At 47.4% G+C, this 22,985-nt stretch overlaps 1 protein-coding gene across 5 annotated transcripts in view; it reads right to left on the bottom strand.

Moving 5' to 3' along the window:
* Window positions 1–22,985, bottom strand: part of PIEZO2 (piezo type mechanosensitive ion channel component 2) — a 344,750-nt gene that overhangs the window by 7,987 nt on the left and 313,778 nt on the right. For 4 of the 5 annotated variants that reach the window (XM_082354794.1, XM_082354793.1, XM_082354797.1 and 1 more), the window contains 11 exons: window positions 21,918–22,247; window positions 20,926–21,184; window positions 18,005–18,187; window positions 14,590–14,842; window positions 13,482–13,614; window positions 12,247–12,394; window positions 11,941–12,155; window positions 5,237–5,395; window positions 2,743–2,890; window positions 1,420–1,608; window positions 1,031–1,123 (listed from right to left, as the gene is read on the bottom strand). In XM_082354794.1, the coding sequence (XP_082210920.1) occupies window positions 1,031–1,123; window positions 1,420–1,608; window positions 2,743–2,890; window positions 5,237–5,395; window positions 11,941–12,155; window positions 12,247–12,394; window positions 13,482–13,614; window positions 14,590–14,842; window positions 18,005–18,187; window positions 20,926–21,184; window positions 21,918–22,247 (2,110 nt within the window). The remainder of the gene's footprint in view (window positions 1–1,030; window positions 1,124–1,419; window positions 1,609–2,742; window positions 2,891–5,236; window positions 5,396–11,940; window positions 12,156–12,246; window positions 12,395–13,481; window positions 13,615–14,589; window positions 14,843–18,004; window positions 18,188–20,925; window positions 21,185–21,917; window positions 22,248–22,985) is intronic. The other variant, XM_082354795.1, reaches the window with a different exon arrangement.

The following is a 22,985-nucleotide window of genomic DNA, read 5'->3' on the forward strand; positions in this document are numbered from 1 at the left end:
GTCACATCACCAAACCCCAGTGGTGATTCTGCCACACCCACGGCCATGGAATCATTCCAATCAAACAGTGAAGGAAAATCAGATGATTGTGTCATTTTTTCCTTCCCACCGAAGAAAGACATTTATCAACTATTGGGGAACGTCCGTCTCATGAGAGAGTCAAATTTAATCCACCCAGGACATCCGGGCCCTTCCTCACAGCTGTGTACTCCTCAAGATTACTTTTGACAGTGTGCACTTACAGGCCGATCATTTTGCAAAAGAGAACAGCATCTGTTTGCCTAATCACTTCACTTAAATAAAAAGCATCATCTGTAAAGCCAATTTTAATTATGAAGAATCATGCTACCATCTTATTAAAAGCATGGAATGTAGAGAAAAGGATGGTGTCCGCCACAGCTGTGTCACCAGAACATCACACCTGTTTTATACAGTAGAGGACGCATAGCTTAATTTTTAAAATCATTTTAAAAATAATAGTATCTTTTTAAAGTTATGTTTCATTTTGAGAAATTTTCATGCCATGAAATCATCTTTGTAATGATTATCTTATTACAAAGGAAGTTGCTTGAAAAATCTGCTGTAATTGATTCACTCATTCCCTACTTGTTGAATCCCAAATTGCCTCTAGCTCTTACTAATGCGGAGCATGCCATCACAAACAGGCACCTGCTTGGAGCTTCTCCATATTTTGAATGATTTCCTTAGGATAGATTCCCTACCAGTTAAAGGTATCAATATCTACCACAATTTTAAAAATTTAAAAAGGATCAACACCTGTTGTGCTTATCATGAAAATACTCCGAATTAGAATTATGTTTATTATCACTTATGTCTGATAATATAGACATAACATCTTAGATGATCAAGGCGGCCAGTGGCCAGGAACCTGCGGTGTGTAACTAATAACCCCCAGAAAGTCCTGCCCACCGGCTCAGGCCATGGCAAAGTGATGAATAAATCAGGTGACAACAGTCAGCTGGTCGATATGACAGGTGTTCATCGAGACCGACTCCATGCGTTTACTTACAGTGTCCTTAGAAAAAGCTTTAATAAATTTATTAAACTTTGGCTGGTCCATAACTTTCAGCTGGCTTTGCTGGGCACTCATTGTGAAAATAGGCTGGAAAACAAAGACACACAGGACGGTTAATATTCCAAAGCACTTCTCTGCATCCTGGGTTCCAAGAAAAATATTAGGTCGTGTATCACCCACAACCAGAACAGAACTCTGCCTTCACTGTCTTCTGCACCTTAGCTCACATATCACATATTTGCACAACAGTCAAAATTCAGACAGGAAATATGTCCGCAAAACCTAAGTAAGTCCTCTGGGTGGTGATCAGGGTAAAGCACGGCTGGGCAAGGCACTGGCAGGGGCCGGGGGAGGGGGGAGACCCCGGAGGGAGGCGCGGTTACCTGGTACCCGCCCAGGGTAATTGTGACCGAGACGTCCAGGGGCTGGTTGATGACCCCGGCGACAGATTTGACCAGAGACATGAAGAGCAGAGGGAACCAGACAATACAGATGAGCAGGACGATGATCATCCCCCCCATCCCGTACTTGACCACCTTCTTCTTCTTCTGCCCCCGGGGCTGCGGGTACCTCTGCAACAGAAGGGCCACGCGCTCAGGCGGGGTCCCCGGGGAGAAGCGGGTGGGGGAAGGGCGGGCGCTCTAACCATGGGATCCGCCCTGGATTGGGTCCTGAAACTGCTCTGAATCTACCCTGAATCTACCCTGTCCCAACCCGGGAACAAGGGAGGCAGTGATGCAGGGCTGCGAGGAGCCCACGACACAGGCCCACGGGGATAACACAGGGTCCATCACGGCCTGAGCGACTTTCTCCTTAACAGGGCTGTGTGGGTTTGCTGGGGGCTGACCTATGGATCAAGGGACCAAAGCCTCTGCTGAATAAACCTCTGGTTTTAAGGGATCAGGCGAGATAAGGAAATTTTAAATTCCTGAATATTCAAAACCTGTGCCTTTCAAAGGGCTCCTCCCCAGCATGGTGGGCGGAAAACATTTTAACTTGATTCATGACACACGTTGTCAGGACCACGCTGTCCAAGCTGGAATCACCTCTGTTTGCTGCATCAAGGGCTCCCCAGCCCCAAGCTCAGGCTGCAGGCCGTGGAGGGCCCAGCTTTGCCACGTGCCGTGGAAACCGCTCAGTCTACAGGCCTGTTCATTGCTTAGCTGCTGCTTCTCCAGGACCTGTTTCCCTTCAGGGCTACTCAGGAGGCTGGACTACATCCCTTAAATAACAGTAATTCTATCCATATGTCAACCTTAATATCCAACCTAGCAGAATATGCAAATATTTGCACTTCAATTTCCTTTGCACAGGATGTTACATTGTCTGTCCCTCATCAAAGAGTGAATCAGAGGGTAAGCCTGAGTCCCAGCCACCTGACCCCACTTTTCTCCAGCACATCTCATTCCCTCCTGCTCTCAAATGAGCCACTTCAGAATTATTGGGTTGTACAGCAATATACCTTCTTCTTAAAATAACCACAATATACACAGCTGCCAGAAGAAGAGCAAATCTGGATGCTATTCTCACTAAGGCGACAGCAGGTCCAAGATTCCTAACTCGCGTGGGGTGAAATCAATGGGGCATTTATAGGTCCTAGTAGTTTCTGCTTCATTTATTTGGCTGGAAAACTTGCAGAAGTTCCTATTAATAACAGCCTGTATCTAAGAGAAACAAATAGGGCTAAGGCATCATTACTGGCTTACTTTTTCCGACTCCCGCCAACACTTGAGGATGAATATGTGAGCGTAGATGTCCTCCACACAGATCCAGCTGGACAGGCTCAGGGTCGTGTCCGTCCACACCCAGTCCATCACGGCCCTCAGCTCCGTCAGAAAAGGGACGAGGCGGAACCTGGCAGGAACCACGTCTTGTTACAGGGACAGTTGTGGGGTGGGCCCCCATCACCTGGCCAACCCCGAGGGCTCATGGAGGTCCTGATTGTTTCAGCCCTTACAACTTAGAAAAAATGCTCAAGGTGACCACTATGGTCAAATCCAACTTGGAATACAACTGCTTTTCATTATAAGTCCAATAAAGGATTTTTGTTTTTTGACAAAAATACCTTTTTGAAAAAGGTATTTTTCATTTTTAAAATTAATTTTTTTTTTTTTTACTGATAGTCTTAGCAAACTGGAATTCCCTTTTCAAATAAGTTTGAAGGGTCTTCAGTTTCTTTCATTAAAGTCATGGTTTTCATTGTACAAATCTTTCACTTGGCTACATTTATCTTTGGCTAAATTTAACATACAACTGATTTCTATATGTTGATTTTATATCCTGCAACTTCACTGAATGAAAATGTTGATTAGTTCCAACAGGTTTGAGTGAGTCTTTAGGATTTTCTCTATATAAAGATCATATGGGGGGAGGGATAAATTAGGAAGTTGGAATTAACATCTACACACTACTATATATAAAATAGATAACCAACAAGGACCTACTGTATAGCACAGGGAACTATACTCAGTATTTTGTAATAACCTATAAGGTTAGGTGTGTGTGTGTGTGTGTGTATACCGGAATCACTTTGCTGTGAAGCAGAAAGTAACACGACATTGTAAATCAACGATACTTCAGTTAAAAAAATTTTTTTAAAAAGGTCATATCATCTGCAAACATAATTTTACTTTTTTATTTTTATTTATTTTTTCAAGTTGCTGGGTTTTTTTTCTTTTCTCATTTTTTTTTCTTCTTTTTTTGGTGCCTTTCTTTCACTCAACTTTTTTTTTTTTTAATTTTATTTTATATTGGAGTATAGCTGATTAACAGTGTTGTGTTAGTTTCAGGTGTACAGCAAAGTGATTCAGTTATACATATACATGTATATATTCTTTTTCAAATTCTTTTCCCATTTAGGTTGTTAAAGAATATTGAGCAGAGTTCCCTGTGCTATACAGTAAGTAGGTTCTTGTTGGTTATCCATTTTAAATGCAGCAGTGTGTACATTTCAATCCCAAACTCCCTAACTATCCCTTCCCCACTGGTAACCATAAGTTCATTCTTTAAGTCTGAGAGTCTGTTTCTGTTTTGTAAATAAGTTCATTTTAAACATTTGCTTCTGCTATGAGAATCTGCTGGTCATAGGATCATTGAATTACGGGGGCTTTGCTGTCAAATGAGCTAGGGAAGGTTATACTCTTGGTCGGGGAAAGATGAGGACAGGTAAGAAAAGTCATCAGGCACGGCCACGTCATCGGGGGCACAGCAGGGCCCACGGCTGGGGGACCTACTAGGTGACTGAGGCTATCGAGACCCTGGCTCAGTCCCTTGTATTTCAGCTGGAAGTGGGATGGCCTGGGCTCCTCTGGGGTCTGGGTTTGGTCCTTGTTTCTTGACTGACACAGAACTCCTTCCAGGCTGGGGTTCATCCCAGACCCTCCCAGCAGCTTGGGGTGCCACCCGGATTTCTCCCCTGAGCTCCTCAGCTTTGAGAGGGCGCACTATTCCACCCCCTTGAAGACGTGTCAGGCCCCCTCCCCACACAGGGCAGCACGCAGTGAAACTCTGACACGCGTGGTGGTTCTCAACATCCGGGCACACTCAACGCTCCTCCGTGACTGAGTCCCTGGTCCCCACGCCTGGTGCTCCAGGGGCCAGCAGTGCCCCAGCAGCCTGACCCTTCACCCTGTGGTATAATCTCCATGGGAACCGGGAGGGGATGCTCACACCGAAACCCTCGCACGGAAGATCCAACATGCCCGTGTGAGTGGTGATAACTTCCTACCAGGAACAGGCAAGTCGCGTGGCATTCAGGTTGACATTAGGTGACATTAGTGGAATCAATGCCCCTCCCATGGATGGCTTGTTGCACAAGCAAAATTCCAGAGGCATTTTGGAGCACTCCAGATTCCAAATATTCTGTTGCATTGTGCCCAGAATATATGAATACTTAGGATCATGGAGCCCAATGTTTCATCCCGAAATATTATCAGTGTAATTATACACAATACAGAAATAGAAAACGAACCCACGCGGCTGACTTTAGAGCAGCATCCTGGCCAGGTGGGTGGAACCACACACAAAAAGGTGTTTCAAGGGCCACACATGCTCTCCTGTCAAACACTGTAGGAGCCCTGCAGGGACCCACATGCTGAGGTCACCAGCTTCTTCTCCACTCCTTCCCAGGGAGGGGACACAATGCCGTCCCGCGGCCAGCCCCGCTCTGTGAGTGGCTGTGACAGCACAGAGCATCCTCACCCTTGAAACAAGAAGAGATTGACGTAGTTGTAGCTCTTGGTGAGGAAGTTTCCGAGGACCCGCGTCGGGTAGCCACAGCGGATCTGGTAGGCGGACAACCCGAAATACACGCATTTCACGAAGTACCAAAGCTGGGCGACCAGGTTCTGGCTGAACTTCCTGAGATGTGAAAACACAGAAAAGTGGAGGGATGGAATACTCTTCTGGAACAAAAGGACACCAGTTTAGCATTAAAAAAAAAAGCTTAATTGCCCATCTGGCACTTAAAGACAATTCAGTAAATTCTCTCCACATAGTGGATCTCTTCAAAAGGCAAGAGGTAGGGTCAGAAAATCTAATGATTAAAAACAAATTGCTGGGCTTCCCTGGTGGTGCAGTGGTTGAGAGTCTGCCTGCCAACGCAGGGGACACGTGTTCGAGCCCTGGTCTGGGAAGATCCCACATGCCGCGGAGCAACTAGGCCCGTGAGCCACAACTACTGAGCCTGCGCGTCTGGAGCCTGTGCTCCGCAACAAGAGAGGCCGCGACAGTGAGAGGCCCGCACACCGCGATGAAGAGTGGCCCCCGCTCGCCGCAACTGGAGAAAGCCCTTGCACAGAAACGAAGACCCAACACAGCCAAAAATAAAGAAAGAAAGAAAGAATTATAAAAAAAATTGCTATGAATATGCCCCCAATTTATTAGAGCATTATTCAGTTGTTTCAGCCATAATTAAAATAAATTACTGTTAAGTGAATTTACTAATAAACATTTTCTCAGGACTTGGATGGTGCTGCTATCACGGTCCAAATTAAAGCTCAACAAAGAAAAAACCAAAATGTGTTTTTTACTTGACAGGACGCATAATTTGGAAGATGCAGGAGAAAGAATTCTGAGAAATGAACCCCCATTTTTTTTTTTGCTATACATACATAAGACAGGTCAGGGATTAATACATTTTTGACACCTGGATTTTGGTTCCAGTTCTGTTTGCTATGGAGTTTGTTCCTCAAGCCATCATTTTTCTAAACATCAATGTCTTTATTTGAAAAGTTTCCCTCGCTCTAAAAATCCATGACTCTCTGATCTACTAACTTGCCTTTTTCTAATGACATCCTCAGAGCTAGAGATGGTAGTCCCTTCTCCTGGTGGACAGTTAATGAAGAGACCTGTAGCATTGAACAGTTCATGAATGCTAGCGTAAGTCTGAACAAAAACTTAGTGGAACTAAATCTCACACTAGAAAAAAAATTAGAACACATTTTCAAAGAATGATGACCTATAGGATCATTTTTAACTCTGGATAAATGCAGCATTCTGTGAGTCTTGAACATGATTAGTACAAATCTTTAAAAATTAATCAGACTTTCAGCTCAGTAAGACTTGAGTATAATCTTCCCTGTGTTTAAAATTAAGAGCGATACTTTAAGTTTTTTAGACAAAGCAGTGTATTACTCTTTATGTTGTATCCTGGATTTGTCTTATTAATTTTCAATTTTGTTATCACAAGAAAACATGTACTATTTTTTTTATTGAAAACAGCTATTCTTTAGTTGACAAGATCTAAGAACAAGCCAGGAGCATGTGGGCCTGTGTGTCTGGGGGCCTAGAGGCCTCCACGTGGATGTCGGCAGCTAAAGATCTCAGAAATGTTGCTTATGAGTGTCTCTGCTGTGGAGAAACCCAGCCTCAGTATTTCAGGACCTAATGAATTACTTTAACTGCATTTGACCGTGGTGGGCGCTTGACAAGTTACCAGTAAGATATCAGATACTTTACGGAGAGCCCCCATCAACTATCCAGTTACTCATCTTTCTAGGAACTGTCCATATTGGTAGAACTTTAGGAAATAACATTTTTTTAATCTCTCCAGGAAAATGCCCTTTGATTTTACAGATACTTGATATAAAAACTACATGGGAAAGAATTCTTCTATATTTATCAAAATTATAATCAAAGACTTAAAACTGTGTTGCCTTCTATTCTTTATAAAAGGTCCAACCCCTGTTTTACCTACTAAAAAAAATTGCCTTTCTATGGTGTTAAAGTGGGTCAACTTGGAATAAGTACTAGTTAACCTGTAGATCCTGAAGCAATCATGTTAACCGTAATTAGGGACACTGAGGTTGTCCTGTACTGGGAAGCGTTCGTCTGTGGCGTCTCTACATGGTTTATTCCCGGAGGCTGGAGCCACGCCCTCGCCGTCTCCCTCGGCACCTACCGTGCAGAGCTGTGTAAACTGTAGGGAACCCCTGGATATTTGTGGGCTAAATGATGTGATGCACACAGAAAAAGCCATTTATCAGATAAATTATTCAAGATATCCGAGCTTCCTTGTCCTCAATGTTATGACCGGTAGCCCTAATTTTCTTCTGTAGAGCTTAAAAGACTCCTAATCTATTTCTCCCCTTATGCTTTCCTTGTTTGGAAAGGATTTAGACAATATGACTATTAATCAATGGTTTCTCTTTAAACAATGAATGAAATTTTCAGTAACAATATTTGAAGGAGGAAAAATGAATTTGGAGGTTAAAGAGTAGCAGCACAGTTTGAAATGTCAAGAAATTATGTTGTCACTGACGTGCCGGCAGTGACGCCTGAGGCTCACCAATCCTAATACATTGTGAATTAAAGACCAAAACCAAAGACAGGATAGTCTGTTGCACTAGGGATGACCATTAGGTGAGACCCAAAGGTGAGATCCCAGGAGAAGAAAGGACCTGTGTGGCCATAGTTTGGTGACTCTCACAGTGTCGGGAGCCTGGGAGCCCAGTGTGTGAAAGGCCGACGGGTCCTTGCTTTATTCACATGGGTGTCACAGCCCTTTTCTCCTGGTCTGCTGCCCTGGGCCTAAGAGGTGCTCGATAAACGTGAAATTGAATTGAATATGCACGATTTGTAAGACACCCCGGAGAAGCTCTCATTCATTCGGTCCTTATAGCAGATGTTTCAGCCATGTTTGGTTGGCAGGTGTTGTCGCTATGCTGTTGACCTCCTCAAAAGCCTGGCAGGACAGCGTGGTCGCCAGAAGAATGCCCCCAGCCCCCACTCAAAGATGTGCACATCCTAGTCCCCAGAACCTGGGAACGCGTGACCTCCCATGGCAAAGAGGACTTGACAGACGTGCTAAGGTCGGGGACCTGGAGAGGGGGGAGCACCCGGGGCTGTCCAGGTGGCCTCACAGTCCGTGAGTCCTTAGCGGGAGAGAGCCTTGCTCAGCCATGGGTAGAGGGAGACGCGGCAGGGGAACAGATGCTGGGTTTGAAGATGGAGGAGGAGACCACAGGTGCAGAGCACGGGCATCTCTAGAAGCTGGAAGAGGGCAGGGGGTGGATTCTCCCCTGGAGCCTCCAGAGAGAACCACAGCCCTGCCCACACACATGAATCAGTCCAGTGAGACCTGCGTCTGCCCCCTGACCTGCAGAACTGCAAGGCGACACACCTGCATTGCTTTAAACTCTTAACTTTGCAGTGGTTTGTTACAGCAGCAACAGGACACCAATACAAGCAGGAATAACCAAACCATTTGCCAATTTGACCTAAAAGGACTAAAATGCTAAAAGGACTCTCAGTGGCTTCACCGTTGCAGTATTTCTGGAAGCTCTGGTCTCTGCTGGACCCCCTGTCAGGACATGGCAAAGATCTAGGCTCTAGGGCTCTGGAACTCTCTCTTGGGACTGGCTGGAATAATCAAATCTTCTTCACACTGCAGAGTGAAATAGTAGGTTGTGTCACCTAAAATAAAAATCTTGGAAGCAAGTACAGGATGCTTCCCATGGGGGCAGGAGTGCGATATACAGTAGATGCAGTATACAGTAGGTATAGTATACAGTAGGTGCAGTGTATGGTAGGTGTAGTATATGGTAGGTGCAGTATACAGTAGGTGCAGTATACATTAGGTGCAGTATATGGTAGGTATAGTATACGGTAGGTGCAGTGTATGGTAGGTATAGTATATGGTAGGTGCAGTATACAGTAGGTGCAGTATACGGTAGGTATAGTATACAGCAGGTGTAGTGTACACTAGGTGTAGTATATGGTAGGTGCATTATACAGTGGGTGTAGTATACAGTAGGTGTAGCACATACATGGTAGGTGCTGTATAGAGTACATGTAGTATATGGTAGGTGCACTATACAGTAGGTGCAGTATACAGTAGGTGCAGTATACAGTGGGTGCAGTATACAGTAGATGTAGCACACAGTAGGGGCAAGAGCCCTGGGATTGGGGGTTGGCCCCTCCAGTAATTGGCTGAGTGACTCTGGGGAGGTCACACTTCCACATGGGCTCACCTGTCTTCATCTGGAAAGTTAGACAGTAGGTCTAGAAAGATTTTTAAGGTCTTTTCTTCTCTGAAATTAAGAATTTCAATGAGAGCTGCTGGAGAATGCCTCCTTGATGCTTTTAAATATCAGACAAATTACCAAAATTCACCATCCAGCTATCCTGGGTGTTAAATTTGGCTTATTTCTCTGCTTTGAGAGACAGCTATAATTAAATATTTACAGAGAAAATTGTACTTATTCTATCTTAAAGACTAACAAATAAGAGTCACAGGGACTTCCCTGGTGGCCCAGTGGTTAAGAATCTGCCTGCCAATGCTGGGGACACGGGTTCTAGCCCTGGTCTGGGAAGATCCCACAAGCCACAGAGCAACTAAGCCCGTGTGCCACAACTACGGAGCCCACGTGCCACAACTACTGAAGCCCACACACCTAGAGCCCGTGCTCCACAACAAGAGAAGCCACTGCAATGAGAAGCCCCCACTCGCTGCAACTAGAAAAGGCCCGCGCGCAGAAAGGAAGACCCAACACAGCCAAAAATAAATTAAAAAAGAAAAACAAAACTATTTTAAAAAAAATAAGATTCACAATGTTCTCATGAACAAATTCTAATATTTTTACAAACGGCTTGCCCTATTCTGAATTATCTTTATCATGTGAGCTACATTTACTCCCCTAGCTTTTGGTGTGGAATGGGAGGCTTACGGAGCTATTGGGTATCTTCTGAGTAACAACACTTTATTTAGTTAGTTCTACTTTAGACTCAGGAAAGATTATCCTAATTCCAATTTTCCTTTTAAAATATTTTCATTGCCACCATTTATTATCACAAAGCAATGATTCCCTAGACTGAGATCAAAAAGTCAGCCTGAACGTTCAGGTGGGGGCAGACGTGAGTCTAGCCATTGGTAGAAGAGACTTGGTTTCCTCGTGGAGAATTACATTTGAGTCGGTTTCTGAACAACATTAGGAAAATCCATTTTTATTACTTGCTACTCCAAAAATGGTGCTTGCCAGCTTGACGGACAGGTTATTCCTAAGACTTGGCTGTGAATGACTCATGAGGTCTGATAAAGAGATCAGACTGATGGTACACATGAAGACCTTTTCATGACACGTTCTTAAAAAGGTCACTCCTCTCATGTTATGTGGACAGTTCCCCGCGCCCCTTCTGCAGACCCTTTGCTTTCATCGTCTACCAGAGCCGATACCAGGCACGCCTCCTTTCACTGCGCTTCACAGATACTGTGATTTTTACAAATGGAAAGTTTGTGGCCACCCTGCGTCCAGCAAGTCTGTCAGCACCATTTTTCCAACAGCATTTGCTCCCTTCGTGTCTCTGTGTCACAATTAGGTAATTCTTGCAATAGTTCAGGCTTTTTCATTACGATCATATTTGTTGTGGTGACCTGTGATCAGTGATCTTTGATGTTACTACTGTAACTCACTGAAGGCTCAGGTGATGGGTAGCATTTTTTAGCAATAAAGTATTTTTAGATTAAGGTATAAACATTGTGTTTTTAATACATAATGCTATTGCACACTTAACAGACTACAATTTGGTGTAAACATAACTTTTATAGGCACCGGGAAACCAGAAAATTCCTGCCACCCGATTGTTGCAGTGGTTAGAACCGAACCCGCCGTATCCACATGGTCTGCCTGCATTTCCCGTTGATAGGGGTCTCCCTGGTTTTTCTTTCCTGGACTGACTCATTCATCTGCTCATGCGTGAAGCACCAACTTGGCCCCAGCACTGTTCTGGGTGGAGGCGTGCGCTCTGGTCTGAGATCTGACCTGGGGGAGGGGAGCCCTGCCAGGGGAGGGGAGAGGCTGTGAGGGGGCACCGAGGAGGGTCAGCATGGCCAGAGCTGGGGGCTCAAGGGACAGAGGGAAAGACGGCCTCCAGCCCCCTCCTGGGACAGCACCAGCCCTTCCCTACCCACGTCCTCGGCCTCCAAGGCATCTTCACGGCAATAGTTGTATTAACTGCAGCAGCAGTGGCACGGGGGCTGCCGTGTTTACCTCTCAGAAGGACCCAGTGAGGCAGACCCCTCGTCACCTGCACCCCCTTTCGCTACCAGTTGAGCAGACTCCGTTCTTTTCATCCACTTCTCATGTGACACAGTTTTGCGTCCTCTCATCCCCTTACGCTCTTAACACCGCGCTCCAGTCCGTAGCTCTATCTGCTCAGGTCACAGCACGAGGACCCCAGGTGTGCGCTGACCACTCAGCCTGTCCCCTCCCTATCTGAGAGCACTAGGTCTGAGAATGCGTACAAAATGCAGTGATAATGTTTCTGAGGAATCAGCTCACACCTTGGCTTCACACTGAATTTAATATTGATTAAACCCCCTAACCTTTCCTTCTCCTACGGGCTGATCCCTATGAAACTGTCTGCGAGAAAGGGGCCCCCATGGCTCTAGCTTCTGAAGGCCTTACCTCTCAGTCACACCAGGCAAGATGAAGAACATCCAGAAGTGAATTCCAAACACCAGGATGACCTGGAAGATGACCTTCCCCAGGACCGTCTTCCTGAGGTACAGTGCCCGGTCCACCACCATGGTCCCGAACTGAATGAGGACCATCACCAGGAAGGGCCCCGGGACCTGGTCCTCTGACAGCGAGGAGGTGATGTCGGCCGCGGCTGAATGTTTCTGGGGGGGAGACCACAGGTTCAGGCCCGGTGACACTCACAGGACAGCATCGCTGGTCCCTGGTGTGCAGTGGCCTTGGTCCCTGACCTACCCCAAAGGCCCAGAAGCCGAAGACGATGATGACGAAGTCGACAGTGTCTGCCAGGAACATGAGCACGTACACGTCGGTCACGGCGCTGTAGTCGGGGTGGATGAGGTTGTAGAAGAACTGTCTGATGGGCACGTAGAGCTGCAGGGTCCTGTCAGACAGACACCCGGAGAGGGGGATGCAGGAGCCACCGGATACAGTGATCAGATCATTCCATCCTCTGCTTCCCTCCTCCCACCAGCTCTCACCCCCTGCCCCCGACCTCAGGACAGTCTGCTGGGGGAAGGGGGCTCCTGCCCCAACAGAGACTGTGCACTAGTTCATGGCCGACGGGACCACAGACCTCTTCTCTCCTTGAAGCATAATGGAGCGGTAGCCCCGGAAATGAGGGGCCGGTTTATCCCCTGATTCAATTACTCTCCACCTGTGAGGCCCTGATCCTGCTACCCAGCCCTCTGCGCTTCTGGAACAGGTCTGATAAGCAATGAGGCGGGAGGCCAGGGCTGCGGTGAGAGCAAACGGGGCCTGTGGTCCTGCCTGAAACCCAGTAAACGCCGCGCAGCCCCTGCTCCTCCCATTTCCGACCCTTTGTGTCCCCCGGGTCCCGGGCAGCACCCTGGGCTTTGGAGCTCACCTCGCTCCATCCTTCATGACCCTGTGCCCTGGCCCTGGCTTGTCTGCGCAGCCCCTGTCCCCCTATCTTCACTGTGCTCTGGGTTCCGCCTTCAATTCAAGGCCACATTCAGGTGAGCAGCGCCCTCGGTCTCAGAGCCCAGACTCGGGGCCAGCCCTGTTGCACCTCCCCCGTTTCCACTCCTGTCTGCTGCCTGTCACCTGGGGGAGGGGCCTGTGAACTCGGCTGGTGAACTTGGGCTGCGTGACAGACAAACCACTTCCCGCGTGCACCTCGGTTTCCCTCTATGGGGTAAGTGTATCTAAGAACCTTCCAGCTTTGATTTCATTTCCTCTCTGTCTGGTTGGACTCTTTCATATGCCTGGAAATACACACCGTGAGCCCGTGTTCAAATAGAAAAAGTGTGTTTAGAAATGCAGTGGATGTAAAAATAAATCATCCTTATTGGAAAGTGATTTTTAAAAGCAGTATCACAATGGGCTATTTCGTTCTGCCTGAAGCAGATGATGTTTGTGGTGGGAGAAGTCACTTCACTCGTCACCTCTGGCTGATATGGAGTAAGTGACACCAGCTCCCCAGCCCCAAGGCGTTCTCACGCACTCACTTCTTTATAGTAAAGGCTTTTGCCTTGATTAAGTGTTCTTGAAGCTTCTCCACATAAAGTTCCCGTCTGCTTTTTTGCTTGATGCTCACAGCACTGCCTCCTTTTTGGCTGCTGTTTCGGGTGCTTGTGCTGCCTGAAAATAAAAAGAAACCGAGATGCACCGTGAGTTGCGGGGTTTGTCGACGTAAATATTGCAGAAGCCCCGCCGCCCCCAGGACAGAAGGATGGCTTGAAGCTGTTTAGAAGGTGAGACACACAGATGCCCGTAAGAACAGAGGCGGAGAACTTGGAATCTGCAGCCTCAACTCTGCTTCCTTAGCCAAAGGCATCCGTGGGTTTTCACACCCACTGCTGGCTCTTTCCTGGGCCGCTGTGGGACCTCTGTCCCAGGAAGAAGTAGACCGGAGAACAGTTTTTATCGTGCTCAGTGGGGTGCCAGGTTTTTGTTGTGGGTTTTCTAGATTGGGTCCAGGACCCATGCCTTTTTTCAGGTCCAAATTTCTCTAACTGTAAAACAAATATGAGATGACCTGCCAGTGTCTGCCTGAAAAATGTCTTCTGCTGATGAATACAGAGTGTCTGGAAGGCTTCAGACAGGAGCACCATCAACACAAAAGCCGAGTTACCCCCAGAGGGGCAACTGGAACACATATGTACTTTCCTGTTACTGGCTGTTAGTAAGAAATTAATAACTAGCTTAGGAAATAACTAAGATGGTTTGGCTAAAAGTTTCCATCGATTAAATCTAAATGTATGTATTTTCAAAATAAATCGGGATTTATACCCAGCAAAATCTCTGGATATGATTTATAACTACCCCATATCCAACACCCACTAGGTACGAGGCGGCGTGCTGGCCACTTTTCCCCACGACCTGAAATCCTTGTCCCGGGGACGACTCAGACAGACACCCTGGAGAGTGATGTGATAGCCCCGGGCCACACACACAGCCCAGCCCGGACTCGGAACTCCGTCTGTCTGGCTGCAAAGTACATTCTTTTCACATCACAATTATCTGTCTCCTCGACAGCACCCAACAAACTCGCCTGCCCCAGACCCACTGGAACCAGGGAAATGGTACAGCCTGGGGACACCGTGTGACAGATACCTCTCTTGGACCTATTGGAGGAAAAGCTGGAGCCCTGGGACGTCTGGGAGCCGCTGCTGGAGCGCTTCCTCCTGATGGCGGCCGGCTGTTCGGGGAAGGTCACGTGCACCGACTCCACGGACGCGGCCAGATTGATGGACTTCAGGGAGTCGGAGGAGCCCCTCCTACCGTGGCCGAGGGACAGCTCATCGTCCGAGCCCACCTCGTCAGAGCCGCCGTCGGCGATGTCATCTTCGTCCCACAGGCCGTGGCACTGAGAAGGCAGGGAAGGGACAGCTCAGCCCGCCGTTCCGGGGCGGGGGCTGGGATTCTGCCCTATGACATCCCGGCCACCAGAGCGTCCCTCAGGATAGACATAAAACAGGGCGACTGTAGCTGACAACACTATTGTACAGCGGAAACTGGCTAGGAGAGTGCGACTTAAATGCTGTCACCAAACGAAGATGGAGGCAGGTGCGGAGGTGTTGGATGCACTACTTAACCAGAGGGAGAGAACCTTTGCCCCATGTATACGTTTATCAAATCACTACATGTACACCTTGAATACCTTACAATTTCATTTGTCAATTATACGTCAATAAAACTTTGTCAATTATACATCAATTATACGTCCATAAAATTGAAATTTAAAAAACGATTAGAAACCCAAAGCAGTGCAAAGGATTCTAAGAAAGTGTATCATCTATAATTTTCCGACGGTCCCAGCAGAGTGGAGGCGGTTGGTGTAGACCATAGCATTTGGCTCTTCAGTGGAGATGGAGACAGATGATGGGGTGGAAGTCAAACCAGAATCGCGCGGCTGGTTCCCTGAGCGGAAGTGCTTTCCAGCACACATTGCTGTGCTGACAGCGTGCACCTGCAGTACCGAGCTGAAGTGACCATGGGTGAACTGATCCCCGCCCCGTGCTCGCCACATATCTGTACTGGAATTACGGTGCTGCCCCTCCCCCAGCCTGCACCACAAGACCTGAATCCTGGGATCACCTGGGATCACCACGGCTGACCCAGGAACAGACCTGCAAATACTCTACTCCAACAATGCTGGCCCACGTGTGAGAGTGTGTGATGCATCCTGCAGAGCCTGGTTTTTGCTTCAAGGAAGTGGGATAAAGGGGGCCGGTAAGGACAGGAGGGAGGACTGCAGAAGAGAGGGCTGAGGAAGCAGGACTTTCCTGGAATGAGATGCTACGTGGACCACAAGTCGCCCTGGTGTTGACCTTGGGCGAAGCTGCCCAGCGAGCTGTCCGCCCCCTGAGCGCCCTGGCTGCCAGGCTAGCATTTATCCCCAGGACCCCATCCAGTCCTCCCTCTGACTCTGTACAGAGTAAGAGCTCCAGGCCCATTTGCCAAACCAACTCAGAGAACGATCCATTCATCCAGAGACAAAGTCACCTAATTCACAGATTATTCTTAAATATTTATGTATAGATATATTATTTCTCTTTTTTTTCTTTAACATCTTTATTGGAGTGTAATCGCTTTACAATGGTGTGTTAGTTTCTGCTTTATAACAAAGTGAGTCAGTTATACATATACATATGTTCCCATATCTCTTGATATATTATTTCTTAAACACATTCAATGAATGTATTCTTATAGCAGACATTTTAGATGTCATAATGGGAATCATAATGGGATTTTTCAGTTTATACTGATTTCTTTCAAATCATTTTAAAAGTGGCTTTGTCTTTTGCCAACACTTTATTAACATATTTGGATTCTTTCACTGCTTTCTTAGTAGCATATTTATTTAGGTTTGTTAATTCTTCCAATTATTTATAAAATTATGGTGATTCATATAAATAGGATAACTTTAACCACTTTTGAAATTTGCACATAGTTTTTAATTGTTTGGATTTCAAAGCAGCATTGTTAAAAGGCTTATTTTTTCAAAAGCTGTAGGATAGTTTTGTCTTTTTATGAAAGGATTTATCATTACAAAAAGCATTTTTCATACCATTAGCCAAAATTTCAGCATAACAGTACTTCAAATATATTCACTGTATATAAGAAATTTTCAAAGACGAAATCAGAGTAAGTGTAGCAATATGAAACACCAAAATTTCATTTATTGTGTGCTTTAAATATAAAATCATAGCTGTTAAACCATTTGAATGTTGATGAAAAAGTAATAAAAATATCTAAAGTTTTATAATTTCCTTAAAATGACATGCAAAAGGATTCAGAATTTGCAAGAGAATTTGGAAGTGGCCAAAATTATACTACTGTGTCTTAAATGCTGAAATTTAAAACTTTAATTTCTAGATCTAAAAAAATAAGGTTAAACATCTATTAATATGTTCATTAAGAATTAGTAAACTGGCTACATTCAGGTAATTAACATATTCATCAGAAGAACTGGAAAAATTAAGCAAATTTTATTTTGGCTAACAGGTGCCTTTGGATAAATACCTTTGCAAACTCACCACACCCCAATGACTCAGGTAAGCCACCCCCCACCAAATGAAGGGTTAGGGACTTGCAGTTTGCAAGGTGACAGAAGGCAGAGTAAAGGTCTTGGTCATGGTACACACAGATGAAAGCCTGTTTGAAACAGCCCACTGACTAGGACAGACATTGAACATACTGTTACATGTATGTGTGCGTGTACGTGTGTGTATGCATTAACTGAGGCCAACCTTGTTCTCAAAAGGAACTAATAAAGATACTACTTGATAAAATGAATTTAAAATACGTTATGCGAGACAAGGTTAAAAATAAGAGAAGGAAAGTAAGACTGTGACCATAGGCACATCAATATCTAATTTTTAGAGTTGAGTGGCATATTACAAGTTTAGCTTATAATTCACAGTGTGTGAGAAGAAAAAGCCCCACAGATGCTCAGTGGGATGACAGGAGTTACTGATCCCGAGAAGGTCACTCTGTAGGCAGGTCTTCCCAGAGCAACGAGGGAGTGGCTTTCTCAGGCTGTGCTCTCCGGGAGCACAGCCCTGGGCTTCCCGGGCCCATCATGTAGATGGTCTCTCACTAAAGCCAGTGGTTTCACGACAAGAAACTACAAGAAAAGCAATGCTACTAGAAGGGGGTGGGCTGAGGTCAGGATGGAGAGGAGACCCCAAACTGCAGCTCCCTGATGATCTGCTGTGGATCAGGAGGTAGAACTAGGGTAGAACTCCGTGGATCAGGAGGTAAGAACTGCTCACCATTCGTGCGTTGGGTTAATTAGGCTGTGTTCAACCCAGGGTAGAAATAGGGGGAAATTTCCCCTTGATTTATTACAAACTCCATTACTGAGCACACAGTGTTGGAGAAAATGAATGAAATGAACACAACTGTCTGTTAACAAAGAAAAAAAGAGCACACACACAGACCCCACCCCATGGCCCCTCGGCCCCACGCGATCCCAATGTTCGGGTTCTCGGGGAATCTTTCAGGGGCTGTGAATGGGCAGTACCTTCAGGATGGACCGGTGGAAGAAGAGGGCCAGCAGCTGGATGAGGTCGTAGAGAACGTAGCCCTCCTTCTTCTCCACCCCGATGATGTTGGGTGGGTGGTAAGGCTTGTCTTTGTTCAATTCCACACTCTTGTTCCAGGGAAAGAACCCAAACTGGAAGAAATACTTGACCACAATTGCCACCTGCACACAGATGATAGAAATGTTTAAAAAACGAGTCCTTTTAAGAATAGTTCTATAAGAGAAACAGTGATACAAAAAATTAAGGGAAAAAAGTCTCAGTTTTGTTGCTGGGAATGCACACACCGTGTGGAATAACAAATTCTCATTCTCAGACTCTGACTTTAGGACAAGCGCAGAATCTCACCTCCAGGGCCTTCGACTACGGATACATCAGGGCCATTTAGGTTACTCCTGACTCGGCTTAAATGACTTCTGCTACTGTTGAGGAGTTGGCTAATTTCTACTGATTCAATTAGATATTTACGCAAGTATTCAGCTATTAAATATGGTAATTAGAACCAACAAGAACAGGAAGATCTTTATCTTTATACTTTATGGTATTGCTTGAATTTGTAATCTTTAGGAGCAAACCACACAGGCTCGCTGTACACGGTATTACTTTATTCTCATCTCTCTCTTCTCACCATTTTATTGCTCATTGGAAGTCCTCAAGAAGAAATAAAAGTGAATGAAACAAAATCTTGCCAATTGTGCTGGTAACTAGCTCACGGTGCAAACGTGGAGATGTTTGCAGAGATGGACACTGAAACGTCGTCCAACGTCTGCGTCATCAGGGGTTAATTCATTACTCATAATCCAACAATAAGAATAGTTTTACAAGTCCTCCATTGACCTAGAGTGCCCCTTCAGCCCTCCTCCTCTCACGCTTCTTCCCAAAGTCCAGCCTCTGTGAAGAGCAGCCCTGCGTTCCTTACCCTGGTGCTTGCGCCCCGCACACTGGGTACCCACACAGACGCTAGAGCCCATCCACAACCCCCCTTGCACCCCACCCAGTGTCCCTTCCCGAACCTGCTCCTCTGCCCCCTCCTCTCAGCCCCCCTGCAGTGACATCGGTCCAGACCCTGATATTTCTCACCCAGGCTGTTTTCCAAGCCTCCACTTTCACTCTGTATAAAGACTTGCTAAAACACACACTTGACGGAGTCGTGTCCCGTTCAACTCCTTCAATCCAAGGGACCGAGGGTTGAGCGTAAACCCCGTGGACAGGCATCCCTGGGCACCTCTGCTGCCCGCCCCTCCAGCCTCCTTGCAGCCCCATCATGGCCCGTCCGTCCTGCGCTCGCCGGGCTGTCTTACGCCTTCGTTTCTTTGCAAGGACTGGACTGGCTTTGCTTTCGTCCTTTGCTGAACTTCTCTCCTCCTTCCCACGTCCCCCCCTTGTGCTGCCGAGTCCCCCCACCCCGGCTACACGAGGCCGTGCACCCGCCGCGCTCTGCACCGGCGCCCACCCACGCAGTGTGGTTTTGAACTGTAGGCAATTCTCCGTTTACACTCATCAGTTTGCCACAGGAATCTGCGACCATTGAGAAACAGGAACGACCATTTTTTAAAACTTTCTGTTGTTTCCTCTTGCCCAGCATAGCCCCCAGCTGTGGCCCAAAGTCTGGGTTGTGGAGGGAATTAACGTCAACAACGCCTCAGTGTGACAGAGAAAATGGAGAGCCCCACTTTGAACCGGGAAGATCTCATTTCAAGACGAAAGCTGTGCGTCAGCGGCTCTTTCTCCCTTCTCCACATTCCTAGAACCTGCCCTTACGTCACGCGGGGGTGAGAAGCTCCTCTTGCAGAGGCGCTGGGGAGAATCCCCAGGCCCCAAACAGGGAGTCACTTATGCCCCGATCACCAAGTCATGTAATGGAAGTAATATTTAAGAGCCATTATTTAGACAGAGTAACTAAAGTCATGGATATGTATTTGGCTTCACATCTTTTATTTTTATTATGGAAATAAGATACATGATAGCAATACTTTAAAATGAATACTCTGGAGATGATTTAATACAAAACTTTGTTTTAATTTTGCTGTTGAATTACTTGTAAACCTATAAAATTTCTAGACTCTAACTCTACACCGTCATGAGTACTATCCTTGAAGAAGCAATTGCAGCTCCACTGTTAGTGAAAACTTTCCTTCTGAGCCAGGTAAGAAAATGAGGCTTCTTCACAAACCTAAGATGACAAAGAACTGTGATGGCCCAAGGAGCAAAGTCTGTAAGAGCCTCCCTTTTACTCCCAGTTTTATGGTTGCAATGGGAGTTTGTGAACTGCTACGTACACAACAGGGCAGGACAGAAAAGCAGGTTCGTACATTTGGGCAGAGTGTCTCTTGTCCCCTCACAGGTGATGAAAACGGGGTGGCAATTCTCCTTTTCTGTTATTCAGACTTTTAAGGGGGTGGGCATGTGACTTTGTGTTTTGATGTGTGGAAATTGGCTTTAGGTTTAAAAATGGGAAAAACGCAGGCTGCATCAAACTGTTCCAAGTGCTTACTGTATTGTCTGATCCAATGTCCACTCACTGACTGGGCACTGGCCCCGGGGCCGTGCTTGTTTCTGCCTTTCACTCACCGTCTTGGTGGCTGAAACCACAGGGCAGACACCAGACCTCAAAGGCCTCCCCCACCACTCACTAGTTGGGTAACTTCGGGGCAATTATTTAATCTCATTGAGGCTATTTCCTTATCTGTTAGATGGAATGATATTAGCCCCTATGCTGTATGAGGTGTGAAACGTGAAAAGATAAATATAATTACCGGCACCAGGTAACTGTTGGTTATAATCATGTGTCCACCTAAGAATATCCGTTTCACTGACTGTTTATGTGAAATTGTCTGGAGTCGGGCAGGCCCACCCAGAGTGATGCCCTGTGACGGGCAGGCCAGTTCCGCCCGAGGCCTACCTCTGTGTAGACGATGGCCATCATCCAGAATCGTCTGCTGGGCCGGGGGACGGACAGCATGGCCCAGAGGAAGATCAGGATGGGCAGCACGAGGGTGATCATGGAGGCGGAGACCATGTGGTTGAGGATGATGACGAAGTAGCACACCATCTCCGAGCGGGCCACCAGCGTGTTGTACATGGCGTAGAACAGCAGCAGGAAGCGGGGCTGCCCAACATAGAACTTCTCCGACTCTTCCAGCTCATCGTCACGGAACATCCTGTTAGAATAAGCAGAGTGACACTACGTGGGTCTTAATTCCCCCAGACGACTGATTTCCTCTTGGCGTGACCCTGCTGTCCCTCCCTGCTTCCCGGGTCCCCAGGTGTCTGACAGCATCAACCTCATATTGTGCTACAGAAAGAGACATGAGGGGTTTCCCTGGTGGCGCAGTGGTTAAGAATCTGCCTGCCAATGCAGGGGACACGGGTTCGAGCCCTGCTCCGGGAAGATCCCACATGCCGCGGAGCAACTAAGCTCGTGAGCCACAACTACTGAGCCTGTGCTCTAGAGCCCGCGAGCCACAACTACTGAGCCCGCGTGCCACAACTACTGAAGCCCGCATGCCTAGAGCCCGTGCTCTGCAACAAGAGAAGCCACCACAATGAGAAGCCCATGCACCGCAAAGAAGAGTAGCCCCCACTCACTGCAACTAGAGAAAGCCCACATGCAGCAACGAAGACCCAATGCAGCCAAAAATAAACAAATAAATAAATAATAAATAAAAAAGATATGTGAGCACACGTGTCAGTTACAGACACTTTGCTGGTTGTACGATTCAGTGGTAGAAGCACCAAGTTGGCTCCTACTTGCGGTGCAGGAAGTACTGAAAGCAGCACGTTGCCTGTAAACATCCCAGTGGACGTTTTGCACGCGGGTCTCTGCGCCCAGCAGCCCAGCGGGCACTAAGGGACACTCCCGGCTGTGGCCTTTGCTGTGGCCGAGGCTCTTACTTGTTCAGCAGTAGCTCGCTGGCCGTCAGCTCATGCGTCAGGGGTGGCAGGATGCTGGCCTCCAGGCGGTCCGAGCGGCTGTCGTCGGGGCTGACCGCCATGTGGGTCTGGCCCCCCGAGTCGTCCCGGGAGTCAAAAGACAGGTGCTCGAAGCTGACGGCCTTGCTGTAGGAGGGCGGGGCCTCCACGTCGCCGTCCTCCGTGGGGTCTTGTGGGGACTGGGTGTCCCGGGCCTCCTCAGGCGCCTCCTCATCCTGCTCGGCCTCCACCTCCTCTATGGTCTCTGTGGTCCCCTGGCGCGAGTAGAGCATCGTGCACTGCGTGGGCTCACTGTCGGGACACAGGGACGGGCGCCGCCTGGTCTCAGCATCCCACTCCCTGCCCTCCCGAGGGCACCCACGGCCGCGCATCCAGGCACGTGGGGGGAAACGCCCCCTCGCTCCCCCGTGTTCCATCTGCTTTGCTCCTTCTGGATAATCTCTCTGGTCCGCAGAGACGGTGGGTTGGGCTGAGGTTCCCAGGGTGCTAAACCCTCCTGAGCAGAGGTTTTCAATCCCATCAAGATTCCCAGCCACGGGGCCTGGTGTTTATTTCCAATCAAGACACAGTGAGCTCAGCTCACCTCCCAGTGTATGGATTTTAAAGAAAGGCGCTCAGGGAAACGAGAAGCCTCAGCTGGCTGGGTCCGCAGGTCTCAGCCAAGATACACTCTACTCTCAATGGACCCCAGATCCGTAAGGGGAGGACAGGAATGATGGACCGTTGGCAAGACAATGGCATGCTTTATGACACACGGCGCACTTTCTGCATGCTTGCTTCTCCCTGTGTTTTCACCCTTTGCCTTTTCTCACTGGTGCCTCTTGTATCTGACTGAATGCTCACCACCTCCCCGCCCCTGGCTCCCCACCGCCTGGCATGTGGAGGCCCTGCCCACCACTCTCTGCCCTGAGGGTCTCTCTCCAGGGCTGAGTCCCCAGCTTGGGCTGCCCTCCTGCTCTCTCTCCTCCCAACGACTTTCCGCTGCCAGCTCCCCTTCCAGCTTCATTTTTCATGAGCTCCTCTGCCATT

Source organism: Balaenoptera borealis (assembly GCF_965194805.1).
Source record: "Balaenoptera borealis genome assembly, chromosome: 14".
NCBI classification, from domain to species: Eukaryota; Metazoa; Chordata; class Mammalia; order Artiodactyla; family Balaenopteridae; genus Balaenoptera; species Balaenoptera borealis.